Genomic DNA, 24,908 nt, shown 5'->3' on the forward strand with positions numbered 1-24,908 from the left:
GTCAAGCATACATCAGTTTACCACGAAACACAGAAAGATAAACTTTCACACGGCCCATACAAACAAATAAAAGCAAAAAAATACACTTATTTCACATTGAATCTTGAAAAAGGGAAAATTCTGGACAATAATTTAATGCAATAATAAATTAAATTTAACAAAAAATAAAAAAAGGTAAATGTATCTCACAGATTCAAATTGTACCACACTGTGGCAACTTCAGTATTGTTTATAAACTAGTCTATAATTACCCCCCACCCCTCCCATTTCAGTGCAGCATTGAACATACCAAAGTTGTCTTTCTTTCCTCAACCAATCTTTCCATTGTTCACATGCATATTGGTAGTACAATGTCTTTGTACCATTCTGATTCAGTCTTTGTAGACAGTCTGCTGTCCGTGACCCCTCTCATCATGCATAATATGTCTCCGCACATGGATACGTCTCACCCGCCTATCCCCGCCTCCCACACCTGCCCCTTCCTCCTCCGACTGGCCCACACCTGGCGACAGGACGCCCCCTGACTCCAGCAGGGCCATGCCTCCCGAACCTCGTCCGTTTTCATAGATCAAAATGTTGAGTGTCTCCTCGAAGATACGAGCCTCTGGGAACTCAACCTGTGTGAACACATGAAAAATAATTTAAGAAAACAAACATATCACAGAGACTAGAGTTCAAGTCCTTTTTGCTCACTTTGGTCTGTTTCTTCTCAGTGGCATAAACAATAGAGGTGCAGCAGACTTCGGCAATCTTGCGTCCCTCGCCGTAAAAAGACCAGCAGCATATCTCATCACCCAACACGTCTTTAATGAACAGCACTCTGCCGTTAAAGCGCAGCCCCAGCTTATCGAACAGCTCGATGTTCTTCAGAAGGTTATCATCAGAGTTGCTGAGGAAACAAAATGTACATTTTATTGAAAAACGGCACCTCCCACACACATTTGGCACACATTTCAAACTCATTTTCTTACTGCTTCCTACAGTAACCAGGTATAATTACAAGGTGTCATTGAGCTACATAGCTTTTGCCAAAAAGTGAGGTGTGTGTACGACTAAAATTATTAATTTAGATTCAAAACAGTATTTGAATAATCACATTATGTTTCAGCGAGTCTTAATGTACCTGGTATAGGAGTATTTATTGTTCCCTCTGTTATTCTGCAGTTTCACCACTGGCTGTATTGAGGAAAAGATTAAATATGAAACAAAGACCACTAAAATCTCATCACTATTATTAATATCAATGTCATTTTCCTCAGAGTTCCATACTACATGCCCATATAAAGCAGCAGAACACTGAATTTGGGTCCTTAAAGGTTGGAATATGCTACATGACTTTTAAGGCAAGACACCACAGATGAATAGAGTTGAAAAATTAAAATAACATACCACCTTATGGATATAATTATAATAGATATAATAGATAACTAATAGATATCATCATACTTCCCCAGCTGATTAATCATGGGACATTAACCTGTTAGTTCGTTGAAAAATCATAATTATGTCATTAATGACTCATCCTCATGTCGTTCATCTTCGGAACACAGTTTAAGATATTTTAGATTTAGTCCGAGAGCTCTCAGTCCTTCCATTGAAGCTGTGTGTACGGTCTACTGTCCATGTCCAGAAAGGTAAGAAAAACATCATCAAAGTAATCCATGTGACATCAGAGGGTTATTTAGAATATTTTGAAGCATCAAAAATACATTTTGGTCCAAAAATAGCAAAAACTACGACTTTATTCAGCATTGTCTTCTCTTCCGTGTCTGTTGTGAGAGAGTTCAAAACAAAGCAGTTTGTCATATCTGGTTCGCGAATGAATCATTCGATGTAACCGGATCTTTTTAAACCAGTTCACCAAGTCGAACTGATTAAAAATGTATTTTCGATGCTTCAAAAAATTCTAACTGACCCTCTGATGTCACATGGACTACTTTGATGATGTTTTTCTTAATTTCTGGACATGGACAGTAGACCGTACACACAGCTTCAATGGAGGGACTGAGAGCTCTCGGACTAAATCTAAAATATCTTAAACTGTGTTCCGAAGATGAACGGAGGACTCACGGGTTTGGAACGACATGAGGGTGAGTTATTAATGACATAATTATGATTTTTCGATGAACTAACCCTTTAAGACTTTGTGTTGAACGTTTTCTGAAATGTTTAAATTTGCAGATGGTGCATTATTCAATTAAATATGTGACAGTTTACATACAAATCTATCTTTTTTTTTAAATACTGTCAGATAAAAAAAACATTATAACATGTTTTAGGAATAAAATGTTATATAAATCTGGAGAATTACATAAAAGCAAACCATGTTGGTTTAATTACAGAAACAGCTTTCACCTCATACAGCAAGCCAGAATTAAAATTCTATCTTTATGGGCAAACGTGTTGCCCTCGCATTGTAGTGGTTGGAGTTGGGGGGAATCAGATATGTATATTTAGACGTAGGTTGGATGTCCAGATATCGGATGTGTTTCTGATTTAAAACCACATTTGGATTTGGCTCAGATCGAATATAAAAAAAATCTGATATTGTGTGGATTTTTGTCTTTTCAGGTGTGCAACAAATTTCGATCTGTGTCAGATGTGAGCAAAAAAAATAAATTGCAAACAGCCATAGAAACTTACACCACATTGCTAGGTGATGCATGTAAAAATGGCAACAAAATGCATGCTAAAATTTGCTCAAAATATCAAATGTGGTTTAAAAACTCTAGTCTCAGCCTCGCACACGGACTGTTGGCTAAATATCTGATGCATATGGGACACAAAAGTGGAAACACCTCTGGAATGTCGAAGTCATCATCGGATTGGTTGAATTATACAGGATTTCTGGGAGACGTGTGTGTCACGTTTTTTAACGTTCCACTTGGAAACAAAGATACCATGACACCAAACCCCTCACAAATAAGAAAGCTGTCGTGTTTAAAACTGATGATGAGCGCTTATCAGGATAAGAGAACTAAAAGCTGGATGCTCAAAAGTATGTAAAATATTTAAAGTTCGCAGCATAGAATCTTTACAATACATCCGAGAGCTTTACACACCGGGCTGTTATTGAGGTGACATTTCTATGCTCCGAAACATGACAATGAAGGAAATGAACAGTGATTGGTTGTTTGATGTGTCGGTCAAATGGCCTCATGTGCGGGCCTTGGCCAATGAAAGCTGCCATGATGCGAGACTAGATATGTTCTGACTCCCACTGTACACTACGGGTGCTTCTCAATTCTTATTTGTGCATCCTCATTTCCTCTCCTCGCTTCCTTTCCTCGCGTCTCAGCTCCGCCCCCTGTAGGATGCGAGGGAAGGCTGCAAGGAAAAGACGCGAGGACGGAGGGATCGAATGAAAGCTTTTTTTACACATTGGAATCCTTGATCACTCGAGCGTCACTTCGTTGCGTCATCAGCAGCGCTCAGAGGATCTGCCCTCATGTTGTTGAAATTTGTTTATTTAAGAAATTCATAATAAAGAAAGATACCCTGTTGAAATATGTGAGGTGTGTGGTTTATATAAACTGCAAAAGTAAAGTAGAAATCAAAATTATTGTGACCGATGTGAAGGGGGAGGAGAATTTATACGTGCGTCACGTTTTAGTCGATAAAACTCTTCCGCATAGGATGCACCTGTGTATCCTCGCTCATGACTCCTCTGGAAGCCTCCTCACTCCTCGATCCTCGACTCCTCGCGGTGCAATTAGAGAATTGAGATGTCCTTCAAGATGGCTGAGCTCGATCGGTTTCCGGGTCATAGGATAGAGGACGGAGGAGAGAGGAGACGAGGAGGGATATTGAGAAGCACCCTACATGATTTTCACAACCGACCAATATCTTCAGACTGGCTCTGACTTCTGGAAACAAGAGCTGACTTCTCCAGTCTGTGAATCAGGGAAAATCTCTGGGCAAAATTTGTGTATTCCAGCCTAAAGAGATCTCATTGTTCTTGTTGTTTTGGTCTAAGGGTGAAGTAAATATTCCATTCTGTTATCTCACCTTCCTACAGGTAGCTATCATCCTCTGTTCCTCTTTGGCTGAAGTGATCATAGGAATGTGACATCCCCTGCAGACATACCTCTGTTTCTGCATCAACATCAAACAAGCCATTAGTAAGAGACAGACCAACCCTCAGACACTTTCCTTGGCTCAAAGAAGCAATCCACTTCTCTACAGACATGCTATTTTAGACCAACACTGATGGTACAGAAACACGCTCCAGTGGATCCTCTGACCTGTAATGTGCTGAGGCAGTGCTGCACAAGACCCTGCAGCCTGTAGTACTGTGCCTCCTTCAATACCTCCTCTAGCTCCCGTGTGCTCTCTGGCAAAGGAACTGTCCCGTCCCGCAGGAAGTTTAGCACCAGGGAAAAGTGTCTCCCACATCTGTCCAGTACCACCCAGCCTTAAAAAGCAAGTGTTATTTAAAAAACAGTTATTTTATATTGCAGTAATATTTATTCATATTTACTATGCTTTTGATCAAATAAATTTAACCTTGAGGCATTAAACCCTACCAACACCAAACGTTTGAAAAGTAGCGTATAACATCACATTCTCGTGCTTTTCTTACCCTCAGAGTCTATGGTGACCTCTGTGCTCCCCTCACAAATACTCCTGAGCAGACTGTCCTCCTTGCTGAGTGTCTGGACCGTGGTGTAGTGGAGAGTTCCCCCCACATTGAGCTTCACATACTTACTCCCCGCCGGACTCCTGCCAGCCTTTTCTTGCCCAACATGGCTGGAGGAAGATGCGGCAGAACCGGACACAGTCACCACATTCCCACAAGATGAACCGGATGCATCGGCAGACATCAGGGGAGTAGAAATCAAATACTACTTATCTGCTGCCTAAAAATATAAAGCACAGAAATACAGAGAAGACAGAATTTCAGTCTAGTTGTTATGCACAGTACTGAGTCATTCTGAAATGCAGTGGTTAAGGAATCATTCATCCTAACTTGAATACTACATAAATGTTTACTCACTTTAGTGTCATTCCAAACCTCTATCATTATCTTTCTTCTATTGAACACTAAAGGAGAGTTTCTAAAGGATATTATACTTGTTTTCATTCATGTAATGAAACTGAATGAGGACTGGAGCTGTCAAGCACACAAATTACAAAAAGCAGCATAAAAGCATCACAAAAATGGTCCACATTAAATTATGCACTATTTTCCAAGTATATATTCTACAGTCATACAATAGCTTTGTGTGGGATCAAAATTTCAGTCAGTTATTGACTAAAAATCAGCACTAGCTCTCTTTGGTGTGTTAACAAGAGTTCATGAAAGAAGTTGCCATGTCCAATTTGTGAACAAGGCTGTTTATATAATTTCAAAACGATAATATCTGGTTGCAAAATACTTGGAATACAGCACACAAGTCATATAAGTCATATGGATACTTTTGTGCTCTATAAAAACTCTTTTTATCATTTAGGATGCCTGACAGTCCCAGTCCAGTCCAGAATATTTGCAAAATGCATCTTTTGTGTTCTACTTTGAAGATCAAGTCATGCAGTTTTGCATATAATAGCAAATAATATCAGAATGTTCTTTTCTGCCCTACTGTAACTATTCCGTTATAAAGAAACCTAGCCAGAAGGACATCAAAGCAATCTCTAGTGATTACTCACAGGATTTCTCATATGTACAAATGACACAAAATTTTACAAGAGCAAAATAAACCAATAAATGTTGTGACATTTTCGGAGATGAGTGAATAAGGTGTCAGTACAACGTTATATACAGTCATTAACTGTGCACAGCTTATGTGAAAACCACTGTAACTTTTTCCAAAAACATAAAAGACAACATCCAAAAAGCACGAAACATAACATATGAAATATAAAGCAATGCTTTTAGCATCTGTCATTGAGCATCCCAATTTTTCAGAGGGCATCCTAAAAATGAAAACATCTGGGAAATACATAGGGCTGGGCAAAAAAAAAGAAATTAAAAATGTAAATCGACTTTTCGATTAATAGTTTTTTTTTTAAATGACGTCGATTTGATATTGAGGGGTAGAGAGAATCGAATCGAACCGGGACATCTGAATCGATATCGAGCCCTAGAAATATAACACCCCTTTAGTAGTACCCTGAGACTTCGGAATATGTGTCCAGTCAACTGGGGAAGCCCAAAACTGTGCTTCCGTACTGATATCAGAGGAAATGGACAGAATTAGGTCAACACATTCAGTATGATCTTAATTCCAGTTGAGCGATCTCGCTAATCCTCGTCTAGACCACTCCAGATTAATTTCCCAACATTCACTAGTCATTTACTTGACAACAGGCGATTAAAGGGAAACACATCTACATAACGTGTCTAATGGCTATGATGTCTGTGTCTTATATTAAAAAGCTCATTAGCCCCTGAGCTAGCTCTTGATAACATTAGTGTGACTGTCAACGAGCAAACACTCACCGAGCTGGGTCCCCGCGATAAGGTGCACAGGATATACACTATTCGCGGCGGACTGTTACATCTATTACACTAAGCTTGCCGTGATTTTTCACCAAATCATATTTTCCTCTGTTGTAATGCAGCGCGACTGTCTTCTTCCTCTTTCTTGCTTGTTGTTGTGGGTTGATGGCTGCTTCTCCTCTCGCGAGAAGTGTCTTTCGTTGACTGATTGGTCCACATCAACGTCAGTTAAGAGACTTAGTCCCGCCCCCAATAACAGAACAGAAGCGCCGCGTAAAGCGCCGTTTCTTTAGGTCAGTGTATTTTCTTCTAACACAAAATATCATGTCAATTTTAAAACTATTTCTCCTGTCTTGGGAACGTGAAATACGTAAATGAGTGGACCATGTGATTGTGTATACAATCATACAAATGTGTGTATGTGTATATTTATCTATCTTGTGTGTATTTATGCACACACACACACTTACACACACATATACAATACATATATACGTTGAACAATGTATTCATACATACAGACAAATATATACTTTTGCTGATGGCAAGAAATACCAGTATGTATTATCCATTAAGTTTTGATTTATGAAAGACACATTCACCATCCAACAGAGAATTTTATTTAATCTTAAATCTCAGCAAATAAATGTCTTTGTGACAAGTATATTATGTTGATAAATAAATAACAATCAAGTAATACTATAATGCAACAAAGCCCTCCACAACATGGGCTCTGGTAATGGCACAATGGAAAAGACAAAAATCACTGCATGTTAACAAGAAACCATGAGATAAATAAATAAAAAATGCAATTTATAAAAAGCATTTCAATTCGATTACTGCATCACAGCAAGCAGTTTTTTTTCTCCTGTATATATTTTCCTCAACATAGTGCATATGCAACAACATCAACTCTGATAACAATGACAGTAAGTATAATTGATCATGAATCCCAAGCTGAAGCGGTAAAATGTACAATCGTTGCGTGCTGTAAGCGAGAGGACATTCTGCGCCTCTGAAACATGGTCATTCAACATCAAGCAGAAATAGATTCTTAAGAAACAGCAAAGAACAATATGAAATGCTGGCATTGTCCTCATTATTACATAATAATGTGAGAAATACTATGGCAACCAGTGAAACGTGAAGTGACGTCACATTATGGGATGTATTTTGGCACCGAATCTGTTTGTATACTCCATATTCAATCAAAATATTTACATTCAATATGTTCCTGTCATCATGTATATGTGTTTGTAAATGTGTGGCCATGTGTCTGTATACAAATATGGTAACATGAGAGTATAGTTTTTATATTCCAGATTATATACGTGCAGTATGTGTACTTATCTTTGTCTCACTTGTGTCCAAGTCTCTCTCTTTCTCTCTCCCCATTCAATTTCTTTCTTTCTTTCTTTCTTTCTTTCTTTCTTTTACTCCATCACTTTACAGTTCCTAGAAAACATGCTTGACTGTGGGAATCATACTCACAATATGTACTTACAACTATTTTGTTGTTACTTTCTGTATTTCTGATGTACATATACAGCCAATAACATACACACACGTAAACACACACTAACATACTACACAGGCACCTGCATAGACTCATGAGCAAACGCACTTGATTTGTACATACATCAGTGAATCGACAGAGAGGGAGGAGAGAGAGACTGTGTAGAGTGGGATTTATGTGTTATAATTAATTGAATAAAACAAATGAATGTCTTGCAGAGAGAAAAAAATAACAGTATCCTTCCTTTTTTTCTCCTTTTCAGTCACCCAAAATTAGGATTAATTTGCCGACTCCTGTCTCAGATGGACACTTCATACTCTCGTGTGTCCTACAGTGAGAGAGGGAAACAAAACGCACTTTACTAGCAAATACAAAAAAATCATCATCTAAAGCATAGCAGTGTTGCTGAAGGATCATGTCACACTGAAGACTGGAGCAATGATGCTTTGTCAAATAAATAATAAAGTAAATAAAAATAATAATTTCAAATGTAATAATATTTCTTTTTGATCAAATAACTGTAGCATTGGTGAGCATAAGAGACTTCCAAAAACATTAAACCCAAACTTTTGAATTGTAGTGTAACTATATATTTCTACAAATAAAATAATGCTGAGCTGGAAGATCTGCACGATTGAAGATAGCAAACAGACTATGATTCCCTAAAGAGAAAATATATGTGTGAACATGGCTTTGATTTCTTTGTGTTCAGGTTCATATTTGCAAGTATATTTTGTAAGTACAAATTTCACTAGGATGTGAGCATCTTACCCCTGCTTCATAGAGAGGGTTGTTAAAGTCAGACTCCACTGTTATGGGACTGTAGGAGTGAGTGTGAGAGAGAGACTTCCAGAACAACGGTTTCCACTGCCACCTACACACACTGAGAGAGACAGGAAGAGACGACCAGAGAGGTGTGAAGAAGGTTTTGACAATCGGGGAAAATCACTGAATTTTAAGGTCAACAAGAAATTGTGCTAGCAAACCATTCTGCTTTAGTAATTGTATAAATTTCAGAGTCAAATTAAAAGCAGGATTCATTGTATCCATAGGAAACTGGATTAGCAAATTGTGTAAGGTGGCCACTCCATGCCATGACTTCCAAAAGTCAGAGAGCCACACCTTTCTCTCTTTCTTTCCAATTTCTAGACCAAGAAGCAACAATTATTTTTTGCAAAATAAGAAAAAAAAAATCCAAAGTTGATTCTTTTAATTATTTACTAACAATTTCTCAGTGAAAATTGTTTAAATAAAGCAATTTATTAAAACAATTTTCCTAAATATTTGTTCAGTGTATTAAGAAAGTTAATAGGGCCAAGTTTGATTCCATGTTAACTTTTAACACAAACCAAAAGCAATGAGAAACCCAAGCATGCCAAACTTACTTGGTATAGTACATGTAGATACCACCAATCAGAAGGATGACCAGAATGATTGGCAGGATAATAGCCAATGCAATGTTCTCACTCAGCATTTGATGAGAGGCTTCTAATGACTGAGAAACTGCAAAGAGTGAAAGTTAATAACATGGACATCATAATGTGACACAGTGGGCCAAATTATCAAATATAAATAGTACTCAACATTGAAAATCAAAGTTACCCTCCAATTTATGATCATCCAGTAGCCCTTCATAGGCCACTGCAAATAAATAGAACATGACATTTACAAACTCTTCAGACAGAAATGCCTACTCTCTATGTATTAGACTAGTTCACATCCACATACCTTTACAGAAGGGTGGTGGGCTATTCCACTGAGAGGGGTGTCCTGGGACACAGTTGATGATGACTTCCCCAATGAGCTCATAACCCTCATAGCAGAAGAAACGCAGCGTCTCGCCTGCCTGGTAACTGTGCTTGTACAGAGTCTGGTAACCATTGTCAGGCACGCCAGGGTTTGGGCATGGATCATATTTCACTGTTTAGCAGGAAAATAAAGGGTAACATATTAATACATTAGAGAGAACTCTTCACTGGTACTTGGGACAAAATGTTTAGCCGTATTTGTAATGTTTTATCCTGCATATACTAGCATTCACAAGTTTGCGGTCAGTAAGAGTAAGAGTGGTCAAAAGTGTTTTTTAAAAATCACTTAGTGCACCTTTAAATCCATACAGAATCTTTTCTCCCACCAGACACAATCTCCCACATACCTCATCATGTGCACAAAAATAACATGTACTCACAGACACACTTTGGGCTGCGGTCACTCCATTTGGGCATGCCGGTGTCTCTTCCATGGCAGGAGATCTGGTTCGGGCCTTCCAGCTGATAACCTTGGTTACATGTGAAGCGTACCACTGTCCCCACAGCAAAACCAGACTCCGGATGTACTGAGCGTGCTCCATTGACCACTTCTCCTGGATCAGGGCACTGTTGGACTAAAGGGACATCAAAGCCAGGAGAAAAAGTGTTTGTACATTATAAATCAAATAGTCAAATCATGAGTCTACTAAAGCGAGTTTTCCACTGCGTGGTACGACTCGGCTCAGGATTATTAGAGTGGGCATGATTAGAATGAGCGGGATTATTAAAATGTTGCTATAAAAACTTTTTCATTCTACGTCACCCCATGAAGCTTTCACTGGATCTGCTCTTCAGCTGTCAACAAAAGAAACGTCTACTTCCTGAACAGAGAATGAAACAGCCATTTTTTGATTGTTAAAAAAAAGGTGCACTCATTCAAATCAGTTGTGAAGCATTTAGTGACGATTCTCTCCAGCCAATCAGTGATCAGCAGAGTTTACACGTCATGTTTTGGTAATGGTATGGTTCACTTGGAACCTCAGCTGAGGTGGTACTGAAAAAAAAGTACTAGGTACCAGGAACTGTAACCAGTGGAATCCCCCCCCCCAAAAGTGTACCGTACCGTGCCGTACCATGCAGTGGAAAAGCGCCATAAACGTTCAAAAGATGAACCGTTAAATACCTCAATGTGTTCTAAAGTTAAACATAACTCAGCTCACTTTTCACACAGGTGGGTGGGTTGTTGCTCCAGGAGAGATCCCACTGGCAGGTGATGATGTCAGAGCCAAAGATGTCATAACCAGGCTGACACTGATAGGTCAACACACTGCCTCTCACCAGAGACGGGTGGGAGGAGCTGCTCCAGCCAAACTCAATTTGTGGAAGCACAGGACATGTGTCATTTGGTTCCACCTCTGCAAGAAATAAAAGGAAGCAGCTTCACTGTAAGCTACAGCACAAAAGGTACAGGAAAAGGACAAGCCCTTTGACGTTTACCTCTGTAGTGAATGAGGAAACCTTGGCTCAATATAAACGTAGAGTCATCAGGATCACTCTGAAACTGAATGGTGACCTCTGAACCTCCTGATACAGCCCTGAACCTTTCTCTTGAGCCCAGGTACTGGCCAATCACATGTGACGTCAGATCATGGCCATCAAATAGAGTGAGAATGTCGTTATGACGGATGTTCAGTCTGCAAGCAAAAGGCAGGAAAATAGAATTAAACAAAAACCTGAATTGAGCACAAACGGTTTCAATCAAATAGATATACTTACATTTGTACATCCAGTTCAATCCGCTTGTCTTCGCTGACATGTATTTGCCACACACAGTCCTGCCCCTTAGAGTAGCTCTGTGGCCAGTCAGGAGACAACACAGTTCCCACTGGGTCCGTGAGCTCCCCGCCGCACAAAGCTGAGAAGAAGAGAAAGAGATGGAATCATATTAAAACAGCTTCATATTATTAGGCCAGAGTGATTACATAAGTAAGCTCCTTGAATGCCTAGTAGATACATTTTAAGACTGTTGTGAAATTTGCTTTGAGACAGAATGAAGGATCAAACTATTCTTTATAATTTGCACTAAATTAATGAAGTAAATTGATGGTAAATTGACTAATAAGGATCAGTAGATGACTTAACACCACCTTTAGATGGCATGACACCATCTGTCATAAGTTTGAAGTCAGTAACATTTTTAGACAAAAAGAAGTTTTGTCTACCAAGGTTGCATTTATTTGATTACAAAAACAGCACATATTGTAAAATAGTGAAATAACAATAAAGTTTAAATAACTGTTTTCTAATTTAAGACATTTTTTAAATGCAATTTATTTCTGTTATAGCAAAGCTAAATTTTCAGCATCATTACTTCAGCCTCCAGTGTCACGTGATCCTTCGGATCATACTTAGATCAACATTTGTTGTGCTGCTTAATATATTATGGAAACTGTGGTACATTTTTTTCAGCATTCTTTGAAGAAGTACAACATTTATTTGAAATGAAATATTTTTGTAACAATGTAAAAGACTTTACTGTCACTTTTGATCAAATGTGTGCTTGATGAATTGAAGTATTATTTTCTTTAATAAAAATATTTTAAATTTGACTGATCCCAAACTTATGAATGGTAGTGTACAGATATTGTAAATATGTAATGTATGGCTACCTCTGCAGACAGGTTCACTCTCATTCCAGTGAGGGTCATTGGGGTCAACACACTCCATAACTCCTGAGCCTTGCTCCATGACAAAACCAGGAGAGCATGAGAAGGTTACTATAGTACTCAATGGGAAGGTGATGTCACTGCTGCTGAAATTCCCATGAGGCAGGTAAGGTTCATAACAGTGTTCCCCATCAAAGGCTGAAAAAGAGAGAAGAGGAAGTAGGTTAAGTTATTAAGTAAGAGAGTGGAAGTATTCTGCATTCCGGTAACATTTTACTGTTTGTGTTAATAAATGTAAAAATAATGACAAAGTTTATAGTACTGAAATCTATTTTGTTGAATGTGTACCATGTTATCTTACCCTCATAGCGGAGTGCCAGCAGTAGTGGGATGGAGGAAGAATCTGCTGTGAGCTCCACATAGAGGGACATTCCCTCGCTCACGAAGCCTCGTTCTGGAATGTCATCTAGATCCGAGTCGAAGAGGAGCGGAGCTGTAGTGCTATTCCCACTACGCACAATCAGCCTAGGAAAGGGATGAAGGGGAATGGAAAGGGATCCAAAAGAACATTAAGAAAATTGTGACATTAAAAGAAAGTAAGGATCCACGAAGTTGTACTGGAAGAAGTAGTAGATCTCATTTGGTGTTCATTCATCAACAGAAAATTCTGTTATACAGTACTGCAACTACATGAGCGGAGACAATAATCAAAATAAGTAACCTAATACACAAGATTAAGGAAGACATGAACTCTTACTTGTCATTGTCTTCATCAAGAGCCACCCTCTCAAAATGGAGGTGGAGCCTGTGACCTTCCTTGGCTTCCAGCAGCCAATGACAGCTCAGGTTGCTACCGCTGCTATGGTTACTTGCAGATGGGAGGGTTGGGGACAGAATGCGTCCAACAGTAGCATTTCTAATCCACCCTCCACAAGATACAGCTTTAATTTACAAAAACACATGTGAATGCTTATACACATGGCAATAAACAGAATTGTCTTCAAGCTACTGTAGATATAAAAAAAAAAAAAATTTAAATAACTGAACGAAAATCACAACCCACCCACACACTGGGGTTCTGGGGTGCTCCATTTGGGTCGGGTGGAATTCAAACAGGTTGCAACCTCATGACCTCTGACCTCAAATCCAGGATCACAATGGAAGTGAGCCTGACCCCCAGGATGAATGTCAGTTACGGTCACTCCACCGCCCTCAGGGGAGAGAGGAAACGAGCAGGACAGGAGGAACGCTGGAATGGGTTATTAACAGAACAAGACAACTCTGTCATTCCGGTCATGTCAAAACAGAGAAACTACACTTAGCTTACAGTACAGTTTAAAAGTTTTGGGGTCAGTTAGTTATTAAGAAATATAGTAATTAAGAAATTAATCATTTTATTTGGCAAGGATGCATTGATTGATCAAAAGTGACAGTAAAGACATTTATAATGATAAAAGATTGCTAATCCAAATACATAATGTTCTTACTCATACTGCAGCACCACTGTTTTTGACATTGATAATAATAAGAAGCGTGTACTGAGCACCAAATCAGCAAATTAGACTGATTTCTGAAGGATTAAGTGACACTGAAACAGTTATTTTAAAATGCAATAATATTTCACAACATTGTTGTTTTAATGTGTTTTTTATCAAATAAATGCAGGCTTGGTGAGCATAAGAGTTTTTTTTTTATTATTATAAAAAAATCTTACAACCCCAAACTTTTTAACGGTAGTCTGAATCTTTGTTACAAGATAAATACCTTGATAGTGAAAGCTGAAAACACCATGATTGGCTTGCTTCAGGCTCTTATAGTGGATCTGCACTTGGTTGGTTGAGCTACGAATCACCTGACCTTCACTCATTAGTGTCTCATTGGCCAAAACCTCAGGCGCTGTCCCACCCAGCTCCAGAATGGTAAGTGACTCCTCCTTGGACAAGTTTACTTTCTTTACCTTTAAAACAGAAAGACAGGTGTTACCCTGACAACAGTTAATGATGTTGTTGTCCAAGATTGTATCAAGGGCAAAGATTTCAGAACTCATTAGTGTGATATCACCCATGCAAATGCCAACAAGAAGCATCAGCTGTGTTAACGGCTAGTAACCATGCTGAGGTAGAGAGAGGCTATCTGAGGTTATAACAGAAACCGTGGTAACAGTGAAGCTATCACACCTGTATTTCAACACCATATCCAAGATACACGGTGATGCTGTAGGTACACTCCAGCGGGGAAAAGGGTGATGAGGAGGAGAGGGGATCAGGGGACTCGACTATTCCCTCCATTCCTGACAGACTGGCATTGCACTGAACTGGAGAGACAGTTTCATAGTTTTAAAGACAAGTTTAGTTTTTTTTAACAATCACTAGGACCAGTTTCTTAATTAAAACTTTTCAAACGATGAGAACAAGAGCAGTCTATGTGGGCCAAACTGTGGCTCATTTAACATTTTCCATACAATTAAAGACTACATCTTCAAAATTACACTAATTATTTTATCAATCAGACATCACCGAAAATTATACGTACCTACTGGACAATTTGCATCTTTATAATTTGCATGTTTTTCAAAACCTTTCATCACAATACATTACTGACAGAAAGTGCTTAATTTCTACAGTACTACCATTTTAAAGTACATTCCAAATCTTAAAAATGAAATACTATCAAGACAAGTTCATACAGCTGAACACCTACCAAGTGTTAGCCTTTCAGTTTAATTACCATCTATACAAAAGGGGACAATACGAATATTTTTGTACTGTAAACATAGCCCATGTAATATATACTGCAGTGAATACTAAAAAGAAAGCTCTCAAAACAAATCACTGTACAGTGCTACCTGTTATTACCATTTTTAGGTCACTGTGTTATTATTGACAAAGTGTACTTGTTGGGTGACAACCTTTGATAGTGTTGCAACATTTTGAAACATATGTGAAGAGTTTTGGTGCATTTTGGATGTAAAATTTACTGCTGTGCCAAGCTAAAAGTTGGTTAGGTTTGAAGAGATTGAACAAGTGACTTTAGTGTTAAGAAATGTGTCCTGGCAATTGTAAAAAACTGTAAAATATAACTTAAAATCATTTAAATGGCCTGAGCCCCATTAAAGGACAATATCTGTAGCATTACTAGATGTCTCCAACTATTATGTGCTTTGCTGGTTATGATACCTGGTGTGTGCACCGTTGTTATTGTTGTTGTTGTGATAAGAGTGGTTGTTGTCTCTTCTTCAGCTGGTGGTGATGTCACAGCACTCCCAAAAACTGATTGGCCTCCTTGAGGTGCAGCCGATGAGGTCACTGCGGTGGTGAGGATTCCGGGTGACATCACTGTGGAGGCAGGATCTGATTCTCTGATGGACGGGACGGCCTGGGTCGGGTTAGTTGTACCTGTGAGTTAAATCCCAGATTTAGATAATGGTAAATAGTAACATAGAACTGCTTAAATTATGCAGTTTGCTGTGTTCTCTTTAGGAGGGACTGACCTCTGCTACCAGGGGTGTGGCCCAGGTACTCCTTACTGAGAAGTGCAGCATGGATGAGTTCTCCCAAGGGGCGGGGACTGGAGGTCGCGGTGGGAGGAGCCTCAGGATCTGACGTCCCTAAAGATGCACCTAAAAAGTATGCACCAAGGAACTGTCAAACTTAGTTTCTTTCAGCTAAATAGGTTCACTTTAAAGTAATCTACATAATTTGCATTCACCTCACTTGAACAGTTAAACATACAAAAGCACACTCACACAAGTATGTGCACATTACCTGAAGCCAGGTGCAGCAGTGTGACAGACAGTGTCACAGCAAAAACTGTGGACACCATTTTTTTTTAAATAAAAGGACAGCCTGGTTGCAAGCAAAGAAGAGAAAAAAGAAGTAGTAAGAGGGAAAGAAGGCTAAAAATGGAAAGAATAAAGTTAAGGGAGATGGTAAGTCATAGGTTCTTGAATCTTGAAGAACCCATGAAATCAAAACAAGAGTTTTGAGATTTTTATTTCACATGTTAGATTGGAAGTCAAATGTATGCTCATAAAAGTTGATATATACATAACATTCATTTAAAATTAGTCTTTGACTTTCTATGAAAATGCGTCCAACATTTTGACATAATGTATTAAAGATTTCAAAATTTTCTAATTAATTGAATAATACTGAAAAAATGTTGCAATGATTTCTGAAGGATCATTAGACACTGAAGACTGGAGTAATGATTGCTGAAAATACTATAATGTGTAATAAACTATACAACATTGTGTTATTATAAATTGTAATAATGTGTCAAATTATTACGGTTTTTACAATAATAATGCAGCTTTGGTGAGCTTAAGAGACTTTCAAAAACATTTTAAAAAGTCTTTCCAACCTCAGACTTTTCAACGTCAGTGTAAATCATCACATTCTTTCTAAACAAAAGCTCTCTAGAATGAGAATATCCCTCTCTCATACCTAAAACTCACTAGTAAGTAAAAAACACATAGTTTATGCAGCTTATTAGCTATTGTTTTAAAGCATGGAGTACTTTGATGTGACCCGCCTAAACTTTCTATTTCAAAAAATAGGAAAATACAGGGACAATAGAAAGAAAGAAAAAAATGATGGGGTCTTGAGCTAAAGTTAGTTAAATTAGTTAGTTTGGTGGAAGTTAGGTTTTTCCCACTTCTATTATAAATAAGTAATGATGATATCTGGCTGAAAAACAATGCAGTTTCTTAATTCAGAAGTTCAAAGAAAAAAAATAAACTGCAGAAATGCGTCATCTCGTAAAATATTCCATCAATGTGACTGGGTCTCTTGTCGTCTATCAGATCTTATGGGCCTGCCGTGACAGTGCACGAGACATATGGCCCCTGATGTGCCCACGTTCAGTGATCAATGATGTCACCAATAACACAAGAGACAGTCAGGTAACCGAGAGCAGGTCTGGGCTGATAGTGGCCCAGTCACCACCAAAAGCCTCATTTAGTATTTACCACACACGCCGATGCTGATAAAACAAACAAATAAACAAAAAAGGTTTCGTGATACAAATAAAAAGATGAAATCATACTTAGGCTCGTTAATTTATAATAGCAACACTGATGATAACCACGACAGAATATGCGGGCAGATGAAGCTGCTGACACTGCGGGCAGAGCCTTCAGATCATTTATTCAGACGCTCTTCTCCTCGTCTGCTTCAGAAAACATTGCCTATGACGCAAGAAGCCCATTCCCTCCCAAAACGCATTAACAAGCCGTCTAGACTGAATAAACCTGTATTTCTTTCTACAGAAAAGCAATATTGGATTTACAATACAAGTGATTCACAATGATTTCATGAACGCATCCATTGCATGTTTATGCAGGTGGATGTCGCGCGAGGTACCAAGCTCGCGAAAACACCAGTCTGTCGGAGGGAAACAGAACACATACGCACCCGCAATACGCCGTCTCTCTTTTTTATTCGTCACAGTGTGTCCTCTTGGTTTCCTCCCGCGTCCTGTTGATTATTGTAATATTTCGTGCGTGTTTTTCTGTAGCACCACTCTCGCTGTTTCTAGCGCGATCTTCCGAGTCTCGCTCCTCCACCCCCCTCCAAAATACCACGACTGGCGCTGCGCGTCAAACGGATTCTAAATAATTATTTGAACGCTTCCGGCCCAGTTATTGTCGAATACGAGCGTTCTATTCGAACGCACGGAGAAGATGACATAACGGTTTCGAGCCCAAGGGAAAAAATCAGTTTGCGTCCGTTCTTGGTTGTATATTTCATTCGTTTATTTTTGTCGGTTTAGGCCTATGGTAGGCTAGCAGTTGAGTGTGGAACAGGCATATAGCAGCTCCTACCGTGGTTGGCGCGTTTACTGTCAATTAGCGATCGTTTTGTGAGTCGAATCTTTTTAATGAACCGACTCATGAAACAGACTGAGCCTGGTCCGAGCACTTCTCGAGTCAACAACAGACTCACAGACAAAAACCACAACAAACAGATTTTAAATAAGAATTTTTTACGAAGCGAACTGAATTTTCAGCATACTGAAAACAAGTTTTACCAACACACATATGAAACACTTTTTTTCTTCAGTTTAACAAAGTCTTTTGAGGCTTTTTTGTAAATTACATTTAGATTCTAAATGATGTTTTATGAGCTAACTCATTGCTGCAAACTAAAACAATAACACTGTAAACAACTGTATGTGCACATCATGACTTTACCTTAACGTTTTAAAGCACGCGAATATTTCACGCAGTGATGTCAGTTCCCAGAACTAGTTCATCAAAACCAACTGAAAGAACTGATTCACCAAATGCCTCGGACTACCTTTCAGTACAGACTGGTGCTTGGTTGGTTTAATTGTATTTTGTGTCCATCTCACTTGCTCCGCACAGTGGTTGAACTTCTATAGTGCAACGCTCTGCATTGGAGCTGTCCAGCGTCTCGGTGCTGAAACTTGTCCAGTCGGCTTTTGGCTAAGAGGGGGTTATAAAATTCTAGAATAGGGCTTCACAACCCAGCAACGAGGGCCTGGTTGATTCAGATGCGTCAGTATATGGACAAAGGTAATAAAAACGCATCTTTGGTCTGTTCTGTAAAGAAGGAGGAGTCGTTCTTCCAGCCTTACGGAAGCGCTGTATGCGGAATCTACTGTATTTACAGGGCTGCAGATAAACAGAGGAAGGGACGTGGTGAGAACGACGGGGGAAAGAGAGACTGATTAAGACCTGGAGAAGTTGGTAAGAGAGCACACATATACAGAATAACCTAAAATGTAAGAAATTTGCTCTGCAAGTGTCTGACTGATAACTTGTAATGTTCGGTAAAAATCGGTTCTTTCCGTCGTCACGTTCTCTCCGGACATCCGTTTCAGCAACGTGAATGCTGTCTGAGAATGAAAGCGACCACACAAACTGACTACAGCAGGAGTCATTATGCAATACGGCGAGAGATATTTCACCAAGTGAAGCCCTTACCTCAAATCGATCAATATTCATCATCTGTGGTCAGCTGATGAATGAACTATAAACAGGGATGAAGGGAAATTAGTCAGAGAGTGTAAAGCCAAAGTGTATTGATTTTACTCACTGAGAAAAAGTATCATGTTAATAAGCACTTACGAAGTTCATGAAGATCATGATTATTGAATCATTTCTTTATTTCTTTCTTACATTCTTTCTTTCACCATAAGCTCATTATGCCCTGGTCTCTGGACTCGGTGCTGCTTCCCCCATGTGCGTTGCTGGGTGGTCCTCCCCTCAGCGGGCTGCTCTGGACCTTTCTCCTCCTCTTCCTCTGGTACTGCTACCGAGTGGGTTCTGACCCACCATCCCATTCTGGCATGCTGAAAAGTGGCTCTGGCCGATCCTCATTCTCTCGGTCATCCAGCTGTTCCCCGGTTGACCCCAGACACTTAGTGCCTAAAGCATCTGCAGCTATTACCATGGAGATGGTGGAGGAAGAGGAGGGCACAGAGAGCTACCTGACACCAGTGTTGAGCCACGCCCCTTTCCCCACCGAGGCTGCAGCAGAAAGCAAGAAGCTGTATAGAGCACTACAAGAGTATGCCAAGCGCTACAGTTGGGCTGGCATGGGACGAATTCACAAGGGCCTGCGCAATCAGGTCAGAGATGAGAAAAGTAGGATAACTTGAGGCACTTTTCTAAATATTTGTGTTGTATAACAACATTTATGTCACTGTTTGTCCCTTGACTTCTTCCTCGCTGATGTCTAGGCCAGGATCAATGATCGGCCATCCATTCAGAAGCCTCATCTCTTCTACCTCCCAGATGTTCCCAGCATACCTTTCTTTCCCAGGGATGCTCATCGTCATGACATTGAGGTTCTGGAGGCCAGTTATCCCATAATCCTTGCTGAGTTCCAAGCAATGTACCAGAGGGGGGTTGATACAAAGCTAGGGTGGAGCTACCAAGGACCAAAGGTGACTAAACATACTCGGCTCAGCTATTTCAGCAATTCCAATGGGTCAAATAGACTATTGTAAAAATCACAGTAAAATCTGTTTATTTTATTTTTATACATCTTCACAAACTATACATTCACAGCTCACAAGAATAGATAGACAGTCAGAGAGACAGACAGATAGATAGATCCTCTACTTCATTCAGCACACACATTCACCAAGACTCGTTCATTCTCTGGCTGTCCTTGTCACCCTCTCTTAATGTCTTGCAGTCATAATCTGTACTGCACTGCTGTTAGGAATCTGTTTGGATCCAATTCATCATTCTTGCATAATAATCAGGCTATAAAAATTCAAGTTATACACATACAACCTCACAGCTGAGCCTGAGAAAAGAGAGGGAATATGTTATGTGCATATGCATGTATGATGATGAGCTCATGTGTTAATCTCTCAGGGCCAGACTGTGTTCCCGCTCTATAATGCTGGAGTGTGTGTGGCCAGAAACTGCCGTGCGTGTCCGTGTACGTACCGAACTCTCCTCTCTCTCAGAACCTTCATCAGCAGTAACTCTCTGGGATCTGCTGGCTTCTGTCTCCTGGGTCCTGGGGCCACACTGGGAGGGGCCTATGGCCCTACAAACACACGTCTGCGCTGCCATCTGGGTAAGTCACAACACTGAAAGCACAGAAAACTGCTCTACATCAGAATACCATTTGTAAGTTCGGGGTCATTAAGATATTTTTATGTTTTTGAAAGATATGTCTTTTGAGCAACATGACTGCATTAAAAATACAGTAAAAACACCAAAACTGTGAAATATTATTACAGTTTAAAATAACTAGTTTCTGATTTACTATATTTTAAAATGTAATTTTAAACTTCAGTGTCACTTTCGTCAGAAATCATTCTAATGTGCTGATTTGCTGTTGAAGAAACATTTCTTATTATTATCAATGTTGAAAAGTGTTGTGCTGCTTAACATTATTGTGGAGACCATGATACATATTTTTTCGGGATTCTTTGATGAACAGAAAATTCAAAACAATAGCATTTACTTGTAATAGACTTTTTTAAAAACAATGTAAATGTTTTTAATGTCACTTTTGATTCATTTAATGCATCCTTATATATAAATGTACTGACCCCCAAATACTTTTAATGAAAGCTGCAAAATTATTTGAAGTACGGTAAGGGAAAATACTGTACAAAATTTTACACATGCAAATGCAAATGTTTGCATACAATTGGGGAAAAATAATTCAACATTATGTGATTTTTGTCATTCTTATGTAAGTTATGTGTTTCTGTGTGTCAGGTCTTCAAACTCCTGCTCAGTGTGAGCTGGTGGTGGGTGGGGAGCCTCAGTGTTGGTCAGAGGGACACTGCCTCCTTGTGGATGACTCCTTCCTGCATACCATCTCGCACAATGGTCAGAGAATTACATCTTACAAACCTCATTATTCATAATCATAATATGACTAAATGACTGAGACTCACTGAGAAGAGCTGTTACAGATCACAAATCAGCTCAACAAACTACATCAATACCTTACATATGTGTAAGACAGGAATAGCTGAGTGGTACTTGAACAAAAATTCTGATGGAGCACATGGATCATTTTGAACAAGTATGATGCTTCTGTAGTTTCTTATTTGTGTCAACTGGGTCAGAGATGTTTCTTTTGAAATCCTTTTAAATACAATCAACACAACTTGTTATTGACATATACTTTTGATTAATATAATGCATCTTTGCTAAATAAAAGTATATTTTCCTCCTAAACTTATGTTAGTGTAAAAAAATGTATATAAAAAAATGTATATGGATATTTTAGAATTACATGGGAAATGTCTGCATTCATATCAAGATCTTTTTATTTCTATTGGATTTTGAGACATTGTTGAGACTTGATAGTATAATCTTATAAAAATGGTTCATTATATGGTTCCATGAAGAACCTTTAACATCCATGGAATCTTTCCATTCCACAAAAAGTTAGGAAAAAATCAGTTCTTTGAGGAACCCAAATGGTTCTTTAATAGAATTACTGCCAAAACTTCTTTATTTTTAAGAACGTAGACTCTTCTGACACTCTGTAGGACACACATTACCCCAGCAGAGACAAACTGAGACAAAGAAATCTATGCAGAGATCTCAATTATTTATTCATAATAATTTATTTAAAAAAATGAGATACTACAGTACAGAGGTCTCCTGTGTAAGCAACATCTTTACGTCTGTCCTCTAGGGGGAGCTGAAGATGGTCCCAGAGTTATCTTCAGTGTGGACCTGTGGCATCCTAACGTGGCTGCAGCAGAGAGACAGGCTCTAGACTACATCTTTGCCCCTGAACAGTAATTCCAGCTGCATTTCCCAGGACGCACTAGTCAAACCCACTTCATGTGGGTTCAATGCAGAAAATGTTGTTTTAAAGTTTGCAAAACATCTTTTGGTTTAGTTAAAGTTCATAGTGAGGATATTTATCATTTAACTACTACATACTTTCATGTCTGACTCTGTTCAGCCGAGACCTTTGAAATGTTTCAGACAAATGACTTCAGTCAGAACTGCAGTTTATCATACAGATCAGACGACATACTGTGACAACACGCAAACAATTTTCGAACTTCATATCTATGTTTGACTTGTGCCTGTCTTGAGAATCCCGCGCTCCTGTTCTATGGTTTTTGTGCCTGATTTCTCCTCTTTACCTCTCTGATGTATACTGTGATACATGGTTCACCGTAAATACTGTACATGTGACTCACGGTTATGCTGTATATTTTGTTTTATTTCATCAGATGGCAATTTATTTTCAGACCTGTGAAGCACACACCGAAGACAAAATACTGTATATGAACAGATTACTTGCATGTGTTCTGAATTTCGATTTTGTTGCCAACAATGCACTTGATGACTGTCCTGCAAGTCAAGTATGTATTCAGCGGAGTTAAACTCAAAAATAAAAGATTTTGTCAAATTGAATCCCTCTAGTCGCTGATGGCATCGAAGGGGGAGGAAATATCAGTTTCCACTCACCTTCACACACTCACAGTTGGACAGATACACTCAGCACCCAAACAGACAGCTGGGGTCTGAGGGCTCCTCTGTCAGCAATTCTATCTTCCTGCATTGAACCCTGTGTGAGCAGAACAGAAAATAAAAAGGATAGAATATCACAAAGGGGATCTGGGGCCTGAATACTATCAAAAATGCTCGAGAGACTGCATAAGATGAAGAGGCAGCTAGAAAGAGATGGCTAGGACAGTGTGTTTAGAAATAATGTGTGTGATGTAATGTGTTTTACACATCTGTTTAGTACTGGCATAATACAGTGGAATTACAAAATGCTGCTATATATATATATATATATATATATATATATATATACATACATACATACACACACACACACGCACGCACACACACACACACACACACACACAAAGCATAGTATATACTTTAGTATTTATTTGAATAAACATTTCAAAAGTTTCAAAAGTATGAGGTCGGATAAACTGCTTTTTGTTTAGAAAACTTTTTATATTTTTAGTCATCAAGCATGTCTTAAGTTGATCAAAACTGCCAGTAAAGACTTTTACATATTTCGGTTTCAAATGCAGTTCTTCTAAATTTTTCTATTTATCAAAGGATCCTGACAAAAATGTATCTCGATTTCCACAAAAATGATAAGCAGCACAACTGTTTTCAACATTGATCATAAAAAGAAATGTCACTTGAGAATCAAATCAACATATTTAGAACGAATGAAAATTCAGCTTTGTCATCACAGAAATAAATTGCATTTTAAAATATATTATAGAAATCAGTTATTTGAAATATTACACAACATTAGTGTTTGGACTGTTTTGGTCAAATAAATGCAGACGTGGTGAGCAGGAGATCTTACAGACTCGAAACATTTAACAGTAGTGTAATTATAATTATATTTAAAAATATATATTTAGCATTATAGATATATTATATGTATAGCTATATTATAACTATATTCATAATTTAATAGAAAATAATTATAAAGTTATAAAAGAACCATTTATAATGATTAGAGATTACCCTTACCCTAAAACACAACTTTTCAGTTAAAAAAAAAAAATAAATAATGATAAAATATGATAATATATGTTTTTGTTAATCTTGATTGTTTTTTCCCCATTTAAAGATGTATCCAGATGCCACACATAGTTTTCTTGGACTTGTCTTATTTTTTGCACACTTTTGATACCAAAGAGATGTTTCTGGTGTCCTCTTACTCTTATCCATAAATTATTCATATTTGGTCCTGTTCAGTAAGTTTATTCAACAGAAAAAAAGACTGTGACAAATAAGTTTCAAGATGTCAAAACATTGTGATCACAATTTCACCATCAGTTGCCATAGTAACAGTGAGGTTTATCCTCCTCATAGATTGTGTTTATCTATGCATTTCACATCTCTGTCTAACTATTAGTTATTCCTCCACATCCTCTCCAAAAATCATTCCTTCTGCTCCTGCTTGTCGATATACCTCATTCTATCATATGATCATTTGATTTTTTGCTATTCAACTATTCTAATCCTCTTTTCTGATTAGACCAGTTTACCCCCACCATCTCTCTCTGTCTGTTGAGCAGTAATC

The 24,908-nt window shown here is 38.5% G+C and overlaps 3 protein-coding genes across 8 annotated transcripts; 1 reads left to right on the forward strand and 2 right to left on the reverse strand.

Annotated features, from left to right (window-relative positions):
- Positions 1-6,626, reverse strand: LOC132148990 (BTB/POZ domain-containing adapter for CUL3-mediated RhoA degradation protein 1-like). Of its 5 annotated transcripts, none has more exons than XM_059557843.1 (7): positions 6,443-6,626; positions 4,583-4,859; positions 4,311-4,414; positions 4,009-4,095; positions 1,124-1,176; positions 694-889; positions 1-617 (listed from the first exon to the last, which is right to left on the reverse strand). In XM_059557843.1, the coding sequence occupies exons 2-7, from the start codon at positions 4,821-4,823 to the stop codon at positions 372-374; spliced, it is 927 nt and encodes a 308-aa protein (XP_059413826.1). In that variant the 5' UTR covers positions 4,824-4,859; positions 6,443-6,626; the 3' UTR covers positions 1-371. The 5 variants fall into 5 exon arrangements, with proteins under 5 accessions (XP_059413826.1, XP_059413824.1, XP_059413825.1 ...); XM_059557841.1 differs by having other exon boundaries at positions 4,245-4,414; positions 4,583-4,852; positions 6,443-6,624; XM_059557842.1 differs by having other exon boundaries at positions 4,009-4,089; positions 4,245-4,414; positions 6,443-6,624.
- A 413-nt stretch (positions 6,627-7,039) lies between these two features.
- On the reverse strand, positions 7,040-16,391 carry LOC132148992 (seizure protein 6 homolog). Its single transcript, XM_059557844.1, has 18 exons — positions 16,137-16,391; positions 15,863-15,991; positions 15,549-15,767; positions 14,550-14,686; positions 14,137-14,329; positions 13,436-13,621; positions 13,130-13,313; positions 12,734-12,897; positions 12,376-12,570; positions 11,483-11,621; positions 11,204-11,400; positions 10,927-11,121; positions 10,147-10,341; positions 9,687-9,878; positions 9,561-9,599; positions 9,344-9,461; positions 8,730-8,841; positions 7,040-8,286 (listed from the first exon to the last, which is right to left on the reverse strand). The coding sequence occupies exons 1-18, from the start codon at positions 16,192-16,194 to the stop codon at positions 8,257-8,259; spliced, it is 2,682 nt and encodes an 893-aa protein (XP_059413827.1). The 5' UTR covers positions 16,195-16,391; the 3' UTR covers positions 7,040-8,256.
- A 2,103-nt stretch (positions 16,392-18,494) lies between these two features.
- LOC132148569 (aspartate beta-hydroxylase domain-containing protein 2-like) lies at positions 18,495-23,257 on the forward strand. Of its 2 annotated transcripts, XM_059557260.1 has the most exons (7): positions 18,495-18,910; positions 19,008-19,084; positions 19,537-19,968; positions 20,080-20,286; positions 20,726-20,933; positions 21,587-21,700; positions 22,521-23,257. In XM_059557260.1, exons 3-7 carry the CDS (start codon positions 19,543-19,545, stop codon positions 22,628-22,630), a joined length of 1,065 nt encoding a protein of 354 aa, XP_059413243.1. In that variant the 5' UTR covers positions 18,495-18,910; positions 19,008-19,084; positions 19,537-19,542; the 3' UTR covers positions 22,631-23,257. The 2 variants fall into 2 exon arrangements, with proteins under 2 accessions (XP_059413243.1, XP_059413244.1); XM_059557261.1 differs by having other exon boundaries at positions 18,495-19,084.
- The last annotated feature ends 1,651 nt before the right edge of the window (positions 23,258-24,908 follow it).

This window comes from Carassius carassius, chromosome 9, assembly GCF_963082965.1.
Source record: "Carassius carassius chromosome 9, fCarCar2.1, whole genome shotgun sequence".
Classification (NCBI taxonomy): Eukaryota; Metazoa; Chordata; class Actinopteri; order Cypriniformes; family Cyprinidae; genus Carassius; species Carassius carassius.